The sequence below is a fragment of the Pongo abelii genome, chromosome 7, assembly GCF_028885655.2.
Source record: "Pongo abelii isolate AG06213 chromosome 7, NHGRI_mPonAbe1-v2.0_pri, whole genome shotgun sequence".
NCBI lineage: Eukaryota > Metazoa > Chordata > Mammalia > Primates > Hominidae > Pongo > Pongo abelii.
The window spans coordinates 10767801-10785958 of record NC_071992.2 but is presented as its reverse complement, the minus strand read 5'-3'; the positions used below and the strand labels follow the sequence as shown (position 1 = coordinate 10785958).

Genomic DNA, 18158 nt, shown 5'->3' with positions numbered 1-18158 from the left:
GAAACTTTGTCTCTGCTAAAAAAAAGAAAAAAAAAGAAAAAAAACAAAACTAGCTGGGCATGGTGGTGCATGCCTCTAGTCCCAGCTACTCAGGAGTCTGAGGTAGGAGGATGGCTTGAGCTCAGGAGTTTGAGGCTGCAGTGAGCACTGATTGTGCCACTGCACTCCAGCCTGAGTGACAAAGGGAGACCCTGTCTCCAAAAAATAAAAATATTAGACAATAAAATACTACAAAAAAAATCAGACAATAAAAACACTGGAAGAAAATGTAAGGGAAAGTATTTACATAACTGTGGGGATGGGAGAACTTCTTAAACAAGATTTTAAAACTTTTTAGCCATATAAGAATAGTTAAATATATTTGATTTTGTAAATATTTACTATTAGTGCCTGGAAATACACAGAACACCTCTGGGAGGATATGTACAGGTTGGTCACGTGGTCACATGTATGCATATATATGTACATTGGGTGCCTCCAGGAGAAAAACTGGGGTCCTGGGGAGAAGGGATCGGAAGGACGCTCTTTTTACTGTGTACCCCCTTGGTACCTTAGACGGTACATATGCAAGTCTTAATTGTTCAAATACAAGTTAAATTAAAACCACACCAAACCAGAAACAGATAGATCTTGTAGCCTAATAAGAAAAGAACAATTGATCTTTCCCCCACTTCCCCCAAATGGGCAAAAGATATGGACTGACACCTCACAGAAGCTGCCCAGATAGCCATGAAACATGTGCAGATATGCTGAATCTCACTGGAAATCAGGGAAATGTACCTGAAAATGACCATGAAAGTCCCTATTTTGTCCATATATTTGGCAAAAATTAAAGTGTGTGCTGCTATGGATTTGGGGAATTAGATACTCTCATATATTATTGATTTGTATTTGAATTACTGCATCTATTAACTTAGTGGTATTTTTTAAGGTTAAAACCACGAACACCTTTATATCTGGCAGGTATACTGTTGGGAAACTAGCCTATAAACAATAACCAGTACATGATGTCCTCTGAACCATTTATTGCTGCATTGTTTGTGGTGGCAGAAACTAGAAACAACCTTGAAACCCCATAAAGGAACGGTTGAAAAAATTCTGGTATATCCCAAAATGTGGAATATTGAGGATAAATTTGAAAATAATAATCTAGAGCCATGTATCTTGATCTAGAAAATGAAAAAGCACACTGCAAAGAAATATATGTAGCATGACCCCACACTATGAGTGCTGAAGGTGCATTAAACACACATACATATGGATGGGTGGACAGACCGGTGGATGGGTGAACACACACACAGAAATATACATGTATAGGTGTATTAGTCTGTTTTCACACTGCTGATAAAGACATACCCAAAATTAAAAAGTGACTTAATGGACTCACAGTTCCACATCGCTGGGGAGGCCTCACAATCATGGCGGAAGGTGAAAGGCACGTCTTACATGGCAGCAGGCAAGAGAGAATAAGAGCCAAGCAAAAGGGGTTTCCCCTTATAAAACCATCAGCTCTCATGAGACTTACTCACTGTAGTGAGAACAGTATGGGAGAAACCGCCCCTGTGACTCAATTATCGCCCATCAGGTCCATCCCACAACACGTGGGAATTATGGGAGCTACAATTCAAGATGAGATTTTGGTGGGGACACAGCCAAACCATGTCAGTAGATATATATGTGTACATATGTTTGAGAATTTTTTTAAAATGTAAGAATATATAACAGGCTGTTAAATCCAGTTGCCTCATTGGGATAGGATTGACGGTAGTAGAGTGAGAGGGCTGTTGTTAACTTAGTCTCATGTATCTTTTCATGATTTCTTGTTATAATGAACAAGCAAATGGCTAAAGTTATGAACATTCATAAGAAAATATTTCTTTCTACAAAGCATATATACAAGGATGTTTGTTAATCACTGTAATAGCAAAAATGGAGGAAAGAAAACCTTTGGAAGGAAAATGGTTGAACTATTGTTCTTCAATATGGGAATGGTACAAGAAACTTATTGGGAAATATTATATAGGTATTAAAAAGATTATATTCTCCGAAAATAAAAAAATAGAATTACCACATGATCCAGCATACCATTTCTGGATATATACCCAAAAGAATGAAAGGCAGGGTCTCAAAGAGCTATTTGTGCACTCCTGTTTATAGCAGCATGATTCACAATTGCAGAAAGATGTAAACAACCCAAGTGTCCATGGAGAAATGAACTGATAAACAAAGTGTGATATATATACATGTAGGATATTACTCAGCCTTGAAAAGGAAGGGAATTCTGGCCCCTGACACCACATGTCAAATCCATAAAGACAGAAAGTAGAATGGAGGCTGTCAGGGGCTGGGGAAAGGGGGAATGAGGAGTGATGTTTAATGGGTATGGAGTTTGAGTTTTGCAAGATGAGAAGAGTTCTGGGGATGGTGGTGAGGGTTGCAGAACAGTGTGAATGTGCTTAACACTACAGAACAATATACTTAAAAATGGTTAAGATGGTAAATTTTAAGTTACATGTATTTTATTTTACTGCAACTGAAAAAAAAAAAGCATACCTAAGTGAATGGAGATTAACATGAGGGGAAGATTCTTCTGAGGCCAGAATAGGCTTGAACATTTGAGGCATAGCTAGGGGGTTGGGGTGGGGGAGGACACCCTTCCACAAAGTGGGAAATAGGGGTCTGGATGTAGAGTCACAGACAGATGTGCAGATGGTGGGGTCGGGGGGTGCAAATGCTGCCCCATCTACCCACAGTTAAATAGAAGGCAAGTTCAAGTTCACATATGCTGGTGCATTTCTTGCTTAACCATTGCATGTTCATGTCTCCGAAGCAGTAATTGCTTTTCTTTCTGTATTTGCAGGTGTGGCCTTTATCAATCCCACATGGGAGACAAGCATAGCATAGAACAGGGGCTAAAAGACTTGGCTCAGCCTAAGAGAAACCAGATGTGGGGAAGGCACCCTGCAGTCCTGCTCCCCAGGACTGGCTTAGGCATCTGTGAATGGCTCTGGGGCCTGCCTCCCAACAGAACTGTGGTCAAAGTATTGTCCAGGGACATTTTATCTCAGAACCTGGTCACAGGGCAGTCTCTAGCATAGTCTCTTACTGCTCCCTACCATTCATAGAAGCACCAGTGGCTCCAGCCAGACCCAATGCAGTACAGAGCTGCTATAAGTAGAGTGATGTTACATCTCAACTCACTGGGACTGTTGCTGTTGAGGCCAATTTTCCCAGCACAATTATTGATAGCACCCCCGCACCCTCACCCCTTTTTAAGACAGGGCCTTGCTCCATCGCCCAGGCTGGAGTGCAGTGGCACGATCATGGCTTGCTGGAGCCTCGACTTCCTAGGTTCAAGTGATCCTCCTATCTCAGCCTTCTGAGTAGCTGGGACTACAGGCATGCACCACCATGCCCAGCTAATTTTAAAACTTTTTTGTAGAGATGGGGTCTCACTATGTTGCCAAGGATGGTCTTGAACTCCTGGGCTCAAGCAGTCCTCCCACCTCAGCCACCCAAAGTGCTGGGATTATAGGCATGAGCCACTGTGCCTGGCCTAGCACCCACTTTTTGTTTTCAGGGTCCTTGTGTGGATGATAAAGGCTTTTGAACATTCTGTCTCTGCTGCCTGAAATGCCTGCCTCTGTCTACTCAAAACCTTTTACAAACTCGGTGTCACCTCCACACTGAAGCCTTCCTTGATAGCCTCACGTGCCCCTCCTTCCCACTCCTCACCCCAGGACAGAGTTTAGTGTTTCTCCGTCTTTTTACATCACCTACCAGAGTCTGGTTATTTCTACTTGTCTGTGAGTTTCTGAGGGTAGGAACTGTGTGTCTTTAGTTCCCTATTCTCCAGGCTCTAGTAAAGTACCCATCACATCACATAGGTGCTCGATAAGTTTTTTAAAAACGGAATTGATTTCTTTCTCGCTGAGTTCCAGGGGCCTGTGCAGCCCATCTGAGCCCCAGGCTTTGTGGAGAGATTGCTTAGGTGTTGCCTTCTCGCAGCAGGTGTGTGTCTTTCAATGCTGTAGCAGATTATGTAGAAATGGAAAACCCTATATATTTACTTGTCACCCTCCAGGTCCCCAGGCCTCTTGCAATGCGGAAAGAGGGGATCCAAACCAGAAAACGGAAGCCCAAGAACCTGAATAAATCTAAGACATCAGCAGGTGAGGAAAAGATCTGTGAGTGATTATATGAATACATCAGGAGCCCTCAGAGTGCATAAGAATCATATCTTCCGGGTTAGGCAGGCCAGCCCAGGCTGCCAGGGTGTGGTGACAGCATCGTACATCCCCGGCCTTTCAGGACAGGATGAAGAGCCCAGCAAAAAAGTAACAATTGCCGTGGAAGGTGTTGGGAGCTTTCGAAGCAGGCTCCACTCGAGCTGGGGCCTGATCATTGCCGACTGCAAAGACCCAGTGGGCAGGCTGGACCAGCCGAGGTCCTGCAGGAGAGAGGAACTTTACTCAGTCTTTTCGTCTTTGGTGCTGCAGCCACCCAAAAGCTCAGTTCCTTTCAATTCTCTTTGGGCTAACGGGGATCCAGGAGGACAGGGTCCAATTAATCATGTTCCTAACAGATTGATCTCTAAGCCAATGTATAATTAACATCATGCAGTGCTTTGTGCTTTAGAAAGCCCCTTCAGAAATATTATCTCGGTGAAAGTAAGACTCCATGAGAACCAGTTTATGACCCCATTTTACTAACAAGCAGACTGAGGCTCATAGAGGACAATGATTTAATGAGGGTCATACAGCTGTTAATGGGTAGAGAATTAAAACCCAAGTTTTTATGGGTCAATGTTCTCTTCAATATACCATTCTGCCTTCTTAATTTCTAGATTTAGAATAAGGGCTGCTCAAAAGTTTGAGGCTGCAGTGACCTATGATCGTGCCACTGCACTCCAGCCTGGAGAGCAGAGCAAGACCCTGTCTTTAAAAAAAAAAAAAAAAAAAAAGAAATACATTTAAAAAGAACGAGGGCTGTTCTTTTTTAAATTTATTTTTAATAAATAAATTTATTAACCATTTATTAAATTTAAATTAGACTTATTTATGAAATTATATATAAATTTCTGACAGAACAAGGGCTGTTCTTTAATACGTTTATGTTCCCTACCAAAACATTTCTCACTCAGTACTGCTACCCAGTTAAAGATTTGACTGGTCAATGCTGCAGTCACAGAGAAAATGAATTGGCTGATCTGATGAAAAATTTATCTTCTAACCTAAGGCATGACAGAGTCAGATAAATTGGCCCTTTCCACTACCAAGAACATGATCAAAGTTCTACTTTTCTACATTCAACCATGGCTTACCCCTTCTGGCAGGCATATTTCCTACTGGAATTTTCAGTGTCTCACACCCGTGGTCTTCCACCTCTCCTCCTGCTTCCCTACTGCTGACGAGTACCCTATGTCCCCTGGGTAACCTTATTTCCTCTCACGTAGCAATCACAGGTAGAGAAGACATTCTGTTCAGGCACACAATCCCCAGTCCAAAATTCCAAATCCAGGAAGCTAGATTCGGCAGCAAAACCTATTTTGAACAGACACGAGGCTGTTGATAGTCTCTGTTTACTCCATTCAGTATGATATTCACATGTTTTGCTGTGGGGATATTAATGTATTTAATTACAGAGTATTATCTCAGGCCCTGCTGGAGGTATTCTGTAATAATACACGGTATTTGGATTTTTAAAAATTTGAATCTTCGAGTTGAATGAGGAAGAATTTTTTTTGAAGTTTTGAATACTGAAACACATGTGGCCTCAAGGGTTTGAGATGAGATGGGGGAAGAAGCCATCCCTGTGAGAACTGTAGCTCTCCACTGATAAGGACCCCGGCTGCTCTCCCCAGCAAATGTAGATAAAGCCATTAGCACGGACCCATCCCGGCTGTCTCGCAGGCTGCCGGCTGTTCATCTGTCCCTGCCGCTGATTTGGGTGTGCTGACTCTGCTTCATTGCAGCTCCTTCAGGCAGCGAGAGCCTTCCTCCCACCAGCGGTGCTTCCAGCAACTCCAGCAATGCCACCACCAGCAGCAGCGAGGAGATGCGTCCTATCAAGACAGAGCCTGGCCTGTCATCTCACTACGGGCACAGCAGCTCCGTGTCCCAGGTACGTGCCATGGGTGGGGCGCCGGGGCTGTTCGTGGGGAGACCGACTGCAGAGTCCCAGAGGCCGGCCTAGTATTGGGTGGGACTTGCAGCCAGGCCTCGCAGGTGCAAGCAGTGAGCTACCCTCTGGGCTAGGAAGACCCAGCCTTTGAGCTGCGTGGTGCCCTCAAGGCCCCACAAGGCTAGGGGCATCTGCATCGGGCTGTATTTCAGGACATCTTATCAAGCTATGGTGATGTGGACACGACTGTGACTCACAATTTTTTAATAGCTGCTTTATGCCACCATCTTTCGAAACACAGAGAGGGGAGCCCGGGGCTGGCATACAGCATGGGTGACGGGGGCAGAGAACAACACACAAGTACAGCCTGAATGAGACTGCGTGCTGGGGCGAGGGGAGGCGTGGTTCCGCCATCAGAGGCAGAGTGGGGGTTCTCTAGGCAATCTGCCTCCTATGTGCAGGGAGGTTAGACTTCAACAGGAGAGGGTGGGGAAGGAGGAGGAAGCTGGCATGGGGAAAGGCCTGGACCCTGCAGAGGGCAGGGAGGGCAGGCTGGTGGGGAGGTCACAGGCAGGATGCCACTTTCATGAGACCCAGCTCTGCACGTGTGTCAGGGGACGCCCGGGGGCAGCCCATGTTCCCTCTCGCGGAGGACGATGGCGTCTCGGCCTCCCTGCCTCCACGCCTCTGCAGTTCCCTCTCTTGGGACCAGGATGCACCAAGCTTGATCATGGTCTCCTTTGACCAGCCCCTGCTGTGATCTTGTCTCTGCTCTTAACTGAAAGAGGCTGTGTCTTAGTGAGCTTGTTATTGTCTGGGAGAACGTGATCCCACAGAACCAGGGGCACCAGGAGCCCCTTCTGGGCCGGGCAGATGGCTTACCTGTTGGAAAGTGGATGTGGTGGTGACAGGATGGTAGAAAGTGTCTCCTGTAACCATCAGAGCCTTCTGGGCAACCACGGTATCCACAGGGCCACCGGGTCATAGCCCTGGTTGTGTACTGTGCTCAGAAGCAGCTGATGCATCACCCAGACCCTTCATTCCTAGATCACCGGGATCAGGAGAAACAGAGAGAAGTGCTCCTTGGCCCCTTCCTGAGGGCTGGAGCCATGCTGGGAACATCTGCATAGTAGGGCACCCTCCCCAGCCTAGACCTCCTGAGCCCTCAGGAGCATCTCCATGGGCCTCATCGTGTACTTTCTGCTTTTCAGACGTTCTCGGTCAGCGCGATGTCTGGCCATGGGCCCTCCATCCACCCGGTCCTCTCGGCCCTGAAGCTCTCCCCACAAGGCTATGCGTCTCCCATCAGCCAGTCTCCGCAGACCAGCTCCAAGCAGGACTCTTGGAACAGCCTGGTCTTGGCCGACAGTCACGGGGACATAATCACTGCGTAATCTTCCCTCTTCCCTCCTCAAATTCCTGCACGGACCTGGGACTTGGAGGACAGCAAAGAAGGAGGCCCTGGGCTCCCAGGGGCCGGCCTCTTCTGCCTGGTAATGACTCCAGAACAACAACTGGGAAGAAACTTGAAGTCGACAGTCTGGTTAGGGGAAGCGGGTGTTGGATTTTCTCAGATGCCTTTACACAGTGGTGGGACTGGAGGGAGCCCACCCTTCAGCACGAGCACACTGCATCTCTCCTGTGAGTTGGAGACTTCTTTCCCAAGGTGTCCTTGTCCCCTGCGTTCACCACTGTGGCCTAGACGGAGGGTTTTGCATTGTGTTTCCAGCACCGGGGATCTGAGAACAAGCGGGGGGCTGGGCCCTGGGACCCCTGCTCCAGCCCAAATGATGGCATCTGTTTGCTGTGTACCTGGATGTGACGGGCCCCTGGGGACAGGCCCTTGCCCCATCCATCCGCTTGAGGCATGGCACTGCCCTGCATCCCCAATACCAAATCTGACTCCAGAACTGTGGGGTGTGACATACAAGTGACTGAACACTTCCTGGGGAGCTAGAGGGGCACATCACCCACCACAGAGCGCAGCCTCATCAAAATGCAGCTGGCAACTTCTCCCCCAGGTGCCTTCCCCCTGCTGCGGGCCTTTGCTCCTTCACTTCCAACATCTCTCAAAATAAAAATCCCTCTTCCTGCTCTGAGCGATTCAGCTCTGCCTGCAGCTTGTACATGACTCTCCCCTGGCAAAACAAGAGCTGGGTGGTTTAGCCAAATGGCACCCCCTCGAGTTCACTGCAGACCCTTCATTGACCGTGTCATACATAGAGGGGTTCTGAGTAAGAACAGAATGTTCTGCTACTCAAGCCAGTCTGGCAAGCACTCAGCCGAGCCTCGAGATCCTTCTGGGGAGAGTGTAAGTGGACAGAGTCCTGGCCAGGGGGCAGGAGTGTCCCAAGGGCTGGCCCACCTGCTGTCTGTCTGCTCCTCCTGGCCCTTGGTCAGATGGCAGCCAGAGTCCCTCTGGACCTGCAGCCTCGCCCCGGCAGAAGTCTTTTGTCCAGGAGACAAAAAGCCAGAGATTCTGCAACACGAATTCAAAGCAAACAAACACAACACAACAAAACTCGTGGAAAGAAGACAACTGCTAAGACACGGCAGGGGGACCTGGAGGGAACCTCCGACTCTGAGCTGCTCCGGGATCTGCGCCTTCTCCTCTGCACATTGCTGTTTCCGCCCCTGACTCTGGAGCTCATGGAGACTCATTCCTCTTTCTCAGCAGAGCTGTAGCTGACTGTGGCATTACTACGCCTCCCCACATGCCCAGCCCCCTCACTCCAAAATCCTACTGGCTGTAGCAGAGAATACCTTTGAACCAAGATTCTGTTTTAATCATCATTTACATTGTTTTCTTCCAAAGGCCCCCTCGTATACCCTCCCTAACCCACAAACCTGTTAACATTGTCTTAAGGTGAAATGGCTGTAAAATCAGTATTTAACTAATAAATTTATCTGTATTCCTCTTTCCCTCCTCCCTTAGTGGTCTTCACTGGGAGGTTCAGCGTTGCTGTTCTCTTCTGGGGAATCTTGAGGCTGTGGATCCACTGACCCACTCACAGCTGCTTCCTTTATTTTTGGCCATTGGCCAAGGCTCCCTCTTTAGGTAGCAGTGGGTCCCGAAAAGAACACTCATCCCAGCCCTGCTAACGTGAGACATTAGATGGGGGTCACCGCTGGGCTTTAATTTCCTAGGAGAGGGTTGTACCTATCCATAAACAAAGTTCCTTGTGGTCCAACAAAAGCTGCTCAATGTATTTATTGATTTATTGAGACAGGGTCTTGCTCTGTTGCTCAGGCTGGAGTGCTGTGTGCCATCATGGACCTACCTGGCTCAAGCGATCCACCTGCCTGTCTCTTGAGTAGCTGGGACCACAGGTGCACACCACCATGCCCAGCTAATTTTGTATTTTGTAGAGATGGGATCTTGCTTTGTTGCTGAGGCTGCTCTTAAACTCCTGGGCTCAAGCAATTCTCCCGCCTCGGCCTCCCAAAGTGCTGGGATTACAGGCATGGATCACCGCTCCTAACCATCTGAGGGCATTTTTAGAGCTCTCCTCCAGACATCAGGGTCTGGAGCATGAGACTCCATCTACCTGGAAGAAAATGTTCTCTCTAGCCCCGTCTGACTTAAAAGTGTGTCCCTCCAGGACAAGGAGCTCTTGCCATTTAATGGTTTGATCCACACAGGCTAAGGGGCAAATTAGGTCCCACAAGAATGAGAGAGGAGGCTGGCACTTCCTCTCCTTTATCCATTTGTCTTCACCACCTCAGGCCACAGGGGTGCTTAACCACTTCATCTTAAAAGTATGCGGAGTGGGGCTGGGCACGGTGGCTCACCCCTGTAATCCCGGCATTTTGGGAGGCCACAGCAGGAGGATTGCTTGAGCCTGGGAGGTGAGGACAAGCCTGGGCAACATAGGGGGACTCTCTCTGTACAAAAAAGTAGAAAATTAGCCAGGTATGGTGGCATGCCCCTGTGATCCCAGCTACTTAGAAGGCTGTGGGAGGATTGCTTGAGCCCAGGAAGTCAAGACTGCAGTGAGCTGAGCTCATGCCACTTACACTTCAGCTTGGCTGACAGAGCGAAACTCTGTCTCAAACAACAAAACAAACAACAAACAAAACTTTTTGAAGCCCACATCAAGTCTTTTAACAATTAAGGAGAGCATTTATCTTTAAAATTAGACTTATATGCCTCTAAGATAGGTGAGCAGTAACAAAATTAATTTTAGCTGGGATTATGCTGTGATTATGTTTGGCTTAACAGTAATGAAAATAAGTTTAGGTTGGGTGTGGTGGCTCATGCCTGTAATCCCAGCACTTTAGGAGGCTGAGGCAAAGGGATCACCTGAGGTCAGGGGTTTGAGACAAGCCTGACCAAGATGGAGAAACCCAGTCTCTATCAAAAATACAAAATTAGGCAGGTGTGGTGGCACATGCCTGTAATCCCAGCTACTCGGGAAGCGGAGAAGAATCGCTTGAACCCAGAAGGCAGAGGTTGTGGTGAGCTGAGATCTCACCATTGCACTCCAGCCTGGGCAACAAGAGCGAAACTCCGTCTCAAAATAATAATAATAATAATAATAATAATAATAATAATAAGTTTACAACCTCTGAATATGTACCAAATGGAGCCAGGGCTGGGGAGTATTAGGACAAGCCCCGCACTGCAGAACCCGCAGCTCTCACTCGTGGACCGAGTGCATGGGACACAGCCATTCGGAAAGCTCTTTCTTTTGGAGTGGGACTGGGTGTTCTGGTTTTAGTTTGCTTGTTTTATCGTTTTGTGACATTGGCGCCTATTCTTCAGTTTGCATCCTTGCCTTGCTTGCTTGAAGCTGGAGCACAAATGTCCCGTCACCCTGTAACAACATAAGCATGCGCCATCCCTGCGAGGCTTAGCTTGGGAAGTGGAGTCTCCAGGAATCTCCTTCTGTGGTCTGTCTGCCACTTTACACTGTTGCTCTCATTTCAGTCACTGAGGCCCTGTCCCTTATCCTCTAGGGACATGGTGCTGCCCTATGAGCTCTGGCTCCTGTGTGACTTTTACATTGCTCCTCCAGATAGCAGTGGCAGTGGCATTTGCAAAAAGGCTATTTGAGAACAAATAAGAATAAAATCATCAAAATGAAGATGATAGCAAAACAGCCCTCATTTTTCAAAGTCCATTCTTTTTTCTGGTCCATGCACTGCCAGCTCACTTCTCTGGCTAAAACCCGGGGGCAGCGGGGGTGTGTGTTGGGGGGGGGTTAGTTTTGCAGAAAGTAGTGATGGCACAGCTGTGCTCCAAGTTAACCAGAACACAAGAATCGAAAAAGCCTGTGAGATACTGGTGCTCGTGATCGTAAGCTCCAGGTAGGGGGGTTTTCAGATGAACACAAAAAGGGGGCTTCTCCCATCCCAAGATGAGTGATAAATGAGGCACTTCTCATACTCGCACTCATACTCACTCCATTCCCTCTGGGATGACTCTTCCGTCCTACAGCTGTGGCTGATGTTATTCCCCTGATAAACTTCTTTCCCTCTCCCTCCCTCTGACACAGAAACACACACACACACACACCACTGGATCTATAAGCAGTTTGTAACAGGATGCACCAGTTCTAATCACTTTTCAAGTCAAATGAACCAGTTGCAGCTTCCTAATAAGTGAACAGCTGACATAAGGAGTTAATTCAGAAGCAGCTCAATACTATGGACAATACTAGTGGACAATATTAGCATACTGCTCATACAACAAAGATACCATAGTCTCTTGTGTTGCCTCTTCAAGACAAATTTGCTGAAAGTGAGTTGTAATTAGAGATGTTAAAAAAAACATTGGCTGGGCACGGTGGCTCACTCCTGTCATCCCAGCACTTTTGGAGGCAAGGCAGGTGGATCACCTGAGGTCAGGAGTTCGAGACCAGCCTGGCTAACATGGCGAAACCCCGTCTCTACTACGAATAGAAAAATTTAGCCAGGCATGGTGGTGGGCACCTGTAACCTCAGCTACTTGGGAGGCTGAGGCCGAAGAATTTCTTGAACCCGGGAGGTGGAGGTTGCAGTGACCCGAGATCACACCATTGCACTCCAGCCTAGGCAATAAGAGTGAAATTGCGTCTCAAATAATAATAATAATAATAATAATAATAATAAAACCTGAGATTTATCGTTCTTCCTCTCTCCTTTTCCTTGAGAACTTAATAAAAATGGAAAATATCCATTACTTCTTGGGTTCTTGATGATCTCAAACTGTTAAGCCGGGATGGAGGATAGACGTGGTCGGTAAACACTGAAATCACAGAACCCTAAGGGGGCCACGGCTCTGCTGAGCAAAGCAATGGGTCCAGAGTGCCCCAACATGCTTTTCCGTTGGAAGGAGCTGCTATAGCCTCCGAGGGGCCCAGGCCCTGCTGGAGACTCTGGGCTGGAATCCCCTGTGATATCCTCCACAGTCGCCCATTGTATACCTTTCCTTGGGGATTCCTCAGACTGCTTCCAACCTTCCCACTGGCAGAGTCCCCTTTACCCACTCCCACCCCTGCCATGGGCTCCATTTTTGTTTCTGTTTTTATTTTTGAGACAGAGTCTTGCTCTGTCCTCCAGGCTGGAGTGCAGTGGTGCAATCACAGCTCAATGCAGCCTCCACCTCCCGGGCTCAAGTGATGCTCCCACCTCAGCCTCCTGAGCAGCTGGGCACTACAGATGTGTGCCACCACCACATTTGGCTAATTTTTTTGTATGTTTAGTAGAGACAGGGTCTCACTATGTTGCCCAGGCTGGCCTCAAATTCCTGAGCTTAAGTGATCTGCCCACCTCGGCCTTCCAAAGTGCTGGGATTAGAGGTGTGAGCCACCACACCCAGCAGAGCTCCCATGTTTTGAAGTAGTTTTAACTAATCATTTGGGGTTTTCCTCATTTTTTGTAGATCAAAAACAAACGCATGAAAATTATACCACAATTTAAAAATGAACAAGTCGGGCACGGCTCACGCCCATAATCCCAGCAATTTAGGAGGCTGAGGCAGGTGGATTATTTGAGGTCAGGAGTTTGAGACAAGCCTGGCCAATGTGGTGAGAGCTCCTCTCTACTAAAAATACAAAAATGAGCTGCGGGTGGTGGCAGGCACCTGTAATCCCAGCTACTTGGGAGGCTGAGGAAAGAGAATCCTTTGAACCTGGGAGATGGAGGCTGCAGTGAGCCGAGATCCCGCCACTGCACTCCAGCCTGGGCGACAGAAAGAAACTCCATCTCAAAATAAATAAATAAATAAAGAGATAGATAAATAGATAGATATAAAAATGAACAAAAATCATAACTCTTCATCTCTGCTAACAAGTACCAGAGAGTCAATACACCAAGCTGGGTTCCTGCCTAAGGCAAAGACATTCCATTTAGTTTACTTTGTGGCCTTGTGACAGATACTAAATGGATGGTTACTTAGATGTTTTCTGACTGTTTTTCAATGGCTTGTGGGTTCCTCTGGGTCCTCGGGCCTCCAGGAGGGGCCACTGCCGCACACACACACCTGGAAGGATCCTGTATCCATAGACACCTGCGCTTCTGCCTTCTTAAAAAAAAGGAGGGGACCAGAAGTGCCCACAATGGGGAATTCTGAGACTTGTCTTCCAGCACAAGTTTGGTCATGGGCTGGCTGTGTGCTGTTGGGCCATTTACCCAACTGCTCTGACCTTAGCATTCTCATCTGTAAAATGGTTTGGCCTGGGCAGCTTCAGGTGTCCAAGACTGGACCAGCAGCTACGGAATCACATATCAGAGGAAAATGACTCACCTCTCTCTCTGGGCCTCACACACTCTCATTGGTACAGATGACACCTCAGGGCCCCCAGATTTGAAAATGCTCTTTCTGGAGACTCAAGATTGATGTCTTGGCTGAGTGCGGTGGCTCACACCTGTAATTCCAGCACTTTGGGAGGCTGAGGTGGGTGGATCACCTGAGGTCAGGAGTTTGAGACCAGCCATGGCCAACATGGCGGAACCCCATCTCTACTAAAAATACAAAAAATTAGCCAGACGTGGTGGCAGGCGCCTGTAATCCCAGCTACTCGGGAGGCTGAGGCAGGAGAATTGTTTGAACCCAGGAGGCGGAGGTTGCAGTGAGCCGAGATCATGCCATTGCACTCCAATCTGGGCAACAGTGCGAGACTCTATCTCAAAAAAAAAAAAAAAAAAAAAAATTGATGTCTCGAGTCTCAAATGGAAAGCAGCGTCTTCATTGTGACCCAATTAATGAGGCTTAAAAAAAATGATTCCAGGATCACACATCCAAAGAGCATTGTTCCTCAAAGTAACCTTGGAAACTGAACTTCTCCCAGGAGACAAGCTGCTAATGACTGGGAAGTTAGCACCCTTAAGTTTCCAACAGCTGGAGGGAGAGACTGAATGGAACAAAGAAAACTGAACCTTGCTAAGGAAAGGAAGCCCAGATTGAGATACCATGCCTGACTCATTTACAAATCATGTCGGGTCTCGAGACCATCTGGTTCAAATCCTTTTGTCTCTCAGTCAAGGGAACTTGCCCAAAGCCACAGAGCTGGCGTGAGGAAGAGCAACATTTCACTGACCGTCCACCCTCACTCACTAGGAGGGCCGTGGGACCGACCCAGGGTACTGCCCTTGCAGTTAATGCGCCTACCACGTGGGGGCGCACGTGTTCTCCCTTTCAGCTTCCACTGCAGCCTGAGTTTTCCAGCCGTCAATCCGTAAGCAGCCCCGAAATTCTGCCAACAAAAATCACCTGCTGCTAATTGAACACGACTGCATGTCAAACGCTGCTAGCAGCTTTCTATAGCCGCAGGAAACACTTCCATATCCCCCCACTCACGTTTTGCACATAAAAAAGATATGGCCTACGGATTTTTAGTCACTTGTTGAAGGTCACAGAGCTAGTAAGTGCAAATCAGGGTTCAAACAACATCTATTTCACTCCAGAATCTGGGCTTTTACACCCCGCTCTTGTGTCTCCTAAACAGTGGAAATCTACAAGCTGAGAAGCCCTGCCCAGTCTGGGTTTAGACGGCAGTCCAAGAGGAAGAGTCTTTCAGTGTCTTTGTAGAAGTTGAGGAGAATCCTTGGTTCCAAATTCTCCCAAATTATACGTGATGAAATAAAGACCTAGAGACATTGGGGAATAGGGCTTACTGTCCACGGCTCATTCCCCAAAAAAGGGGCAACTGGAAGAGCCTGCGGAACCTCACTCAGCCCCTGCTCCCGAGGTGCCCGTAGAGCCACATGGACCCTGAACCGTGTGCTTCACAATCCCCAAACTCTCAGCAGCAATTCAAGCCATTACAGGATCCTAGTATTTTTCTCTTTCACTCCCTTCCTCGCATTTTTTGGGGCGGCTGTATTTTAATCTATTTTCATGTGCATTACAACTCTAGCTCTGTTGGAAAAAAATGGGCACAAAGGAAGGGGGAGCAATTGATTCTGCGCCTCTTAGAAAGCTGGGCGCCCATCCTTTTGGAGCTGAGGCCCACTCCAGTGGGCTTGGGGGTTGCCCCAATCCAGGAGGCAGACAAATACTACTACTACTACTACTAATAATAATAATATAAATAATAATTACTAAAACGTTTAGTGATGCTATACACCAGATCCAGTGCTGGAGACCCAGTGCAGTCACCAGACCCAGTGCAGTGATGGAAGCGAATCCTTTAAAGAAATCCCACAGAGGCCGGGCGCAGTGGCTCAGGCCTGTAATCCCAGCACTTTGGGAGCCCGAGGAGGGGGCAGATCACCTGAGGTCAGGAGTTCGAGACCAGCCTGGCCAACATGGTGAAACCCTGTCTCTACTAAAAATACAAAAATTAGCAGGGTGTGGTGGCAGGTACCTGTAATCCCAGCTACTCGGGAGGCAGAGGCAGGAGAATCATTTGAACCTAGGAGACGGAGGTTGCAGTAAGCCGAGATCACACCACTGTACTCCGGCCTGGGTGACAGAGTGAGACTGTCAAAGAAAAGAAAGAAGAGAAAGAGAGAAAGAAAGAAAAGAAAGAAGGAAGGGAGGGAGGGAGGAAGGAAGGAAGGAAGGAAGGAAGGAGGAAGGAAGGAAGGAAGGAAAGAAAGAGAAAGAAAGAAAGAAAGAAAAAGAAAGAAAGAAAATAAATCAGTAAGGTCATTATTTACAGATGAAGAAACTGAGGTACAGAAAGGGTGAGTTACTTGCCCAGGCTCTCCCAGCTGGGTGGTGGGATGTGGACCCAGGCAGCCTGGTATGGGAACAGGTTTCTAGCAACTCCTCGTGGAGTCACTATTCCAGGCTGGCCTTTTCCAGGCAGATTATTCAGCCTTTTTGTCTTAGAATGATGATTGCATATGCTTGCACAGCATTTGCATATACTTACAGTTTATGTGTGTTTCTTGGCTAGTATCTCATCTAATCATTTACATAACATGGATGAATTGAATCATTCACTCAATTTCCTGAGTGTCTACCAACTGCGAATCGCTATGCTCTAAATTCTTGCTGCTCAAAATGTAGTCCCTAGGGCCGGGCGCGGTGGCTCAAACCTGTAATCGCAGCGCTTTGGGAGGCCGAGGAGGGAGGATCACCTAGGTTAGGAGTTCGAGACCAGCCTGGCCAACATGGAGAAACCCTGTCTCTACTAAAAATACAAAAATTAGCTGGGCATGCTTGTGCGTGCCTGTAATCCCAGCTACTTGGGAGGCTGAGGCGGGAGAATCCCTTGAACCCAGGAGGCAGAGGTTGCAGTGAGCTGGGATTGCGCCATTGCACTCCAGCCTGGGCAACAAGAGTGAAACTCTGTCACAGAAAAAAAAAAAAAAGTGGCCCCTAGACCAACAGCATCAGCATCACCCAGCAGCTTGCTGGAAAGGCAACATCTTGGGCCCTGGTATAGACCTTAGAATCTGCATTTAAACAAGGTTCCCAGGGGATTCATAGGTACGTTGAAGTTTGAGAAGCGTGGCTTTGTAATATTTCTATAATACCATTTAATAGATATCCCATTTAATGAAGTCAGAGATACTGTGACTTGCTTGTATCCCCACAACTAATAATGAAGCAATATATGCAAAGAGCTCACAACAGTGTTTTGCACATAGTATGTGCTCAATAAACAATAACCACCAATGACAGAGCCAAGCTGTGAACCATCTGATTTACAATTGCATAGCCCCTTAGCTTCAGAAGAACCCCTTTAGGCACCAGGCATTCATTCCACCCGGTAAGGCGAGGATTGTGGCTATGGCTTCCCTCCCGGCTCAGCCAGTCTACAGAAAGGGAAGCTCGGGGGCCCAGAATCTACCACTGTGGTGAGCCTGATCCTATAGCAGGGGCATCCTGGGGGTGGGGGGGATGTTATTCTCCAGAAAAGGCCAGATATAGAAAGAGGGGGACCAGAGGCTCTCCAAAGGATGCCTCCTGCAAACCCATGCCCTCCAACCTCATCCCCTCTGCCTCCAGATGCCTTTCTAGATGAGGACCCTACACCCTAGGCCTCTCCAGGCCTCCCTCTCCTCACCTCCTGCCCTAGCCTGTTCAGTAGGTGACCACTGTGGGAAGGCCACTTGTACCCTCCCTCTCAATCAGTAGGACACAATCATGTCTCTGACGGTGGGCTGGGCTTGTTTCCCTGTGCTGACCAAGTCCTTTCCCAGGGCCCCCTCAGCTAGGGTCCATGGTGACTTCACCACAGCCTATTAGCCTATTTCCTGAACACCTGCTGGGGAGTTCCCCAGACTTTCCTCCCAACTTCCTGGAAAGCGCTGGCTCCCCATCCTCCTTCGAGAACTAAAGACAAGAAAACATATGTATCTTTAAACAGCCTATTGTTTTATCTCTTTTATTCTTTGAAATAAAAAATTTAATACACAAATATTTTAAGCAAAATTTGCTTATAGTAAAAATTCAAGTAATAAAATTCAAATAATAGAAAGCAAAAAAAATCCCACCCGTTCAGAATTTCGCGAGTCTTGACCACCTGTTTCCTTTGCACCCGACTTCATTAGGCTCGGAGGCCAAGCAGAACCCACGGAAAGGCTTGCCATTGTGGGAACACCCAGGCTGTCCCATTCACACACCCATTGACTTTTCCCTATAACTGTCTCCTTGA

General features: G+C 47.5%; 1 protein-coding gene and 1 pseudogene across 2 annotated transcripts in view; both read left to right on the top strand.

The window, feature by feature from the left end:
• GATA4 (GATA binding protein 4) overlaps positions 1 to 9080 on the top strand; it is a 55716-nt gene extending 46636 nt beyond the window's left edge. For both annotated transcript variants that reach the window (XM_003777203.4, XM_054561170.1), the window contains exons 5-7: positions 4085 to 4172; positions 5975 to 6123; positions 7335 to 9080. In XM_003777203.4, coding sequence (XP_003777251.1) covers positions 4085 to 4172; positions 5975 to 6123; positions 7335 to 7517 — 420 coding nt within the window. In that variant the 3' untranslated portion in view covers positions 7518 to 9080. The remainder of the gene's footprint in view (positions 1 to 4084; positions 4173 to 5974; positions 6124 to 7334) is intronic.
• A 1380-nt stretch (positions 9081 to 10460) lies between these two features.
• Positions 10461 to 11258, top strand: LOC100441566 (putative uncharacterized protein C8orf49; annotated as a pseudogene).
• Positions 11259 to 18158: the final 6900 nt, after the last annotated feature.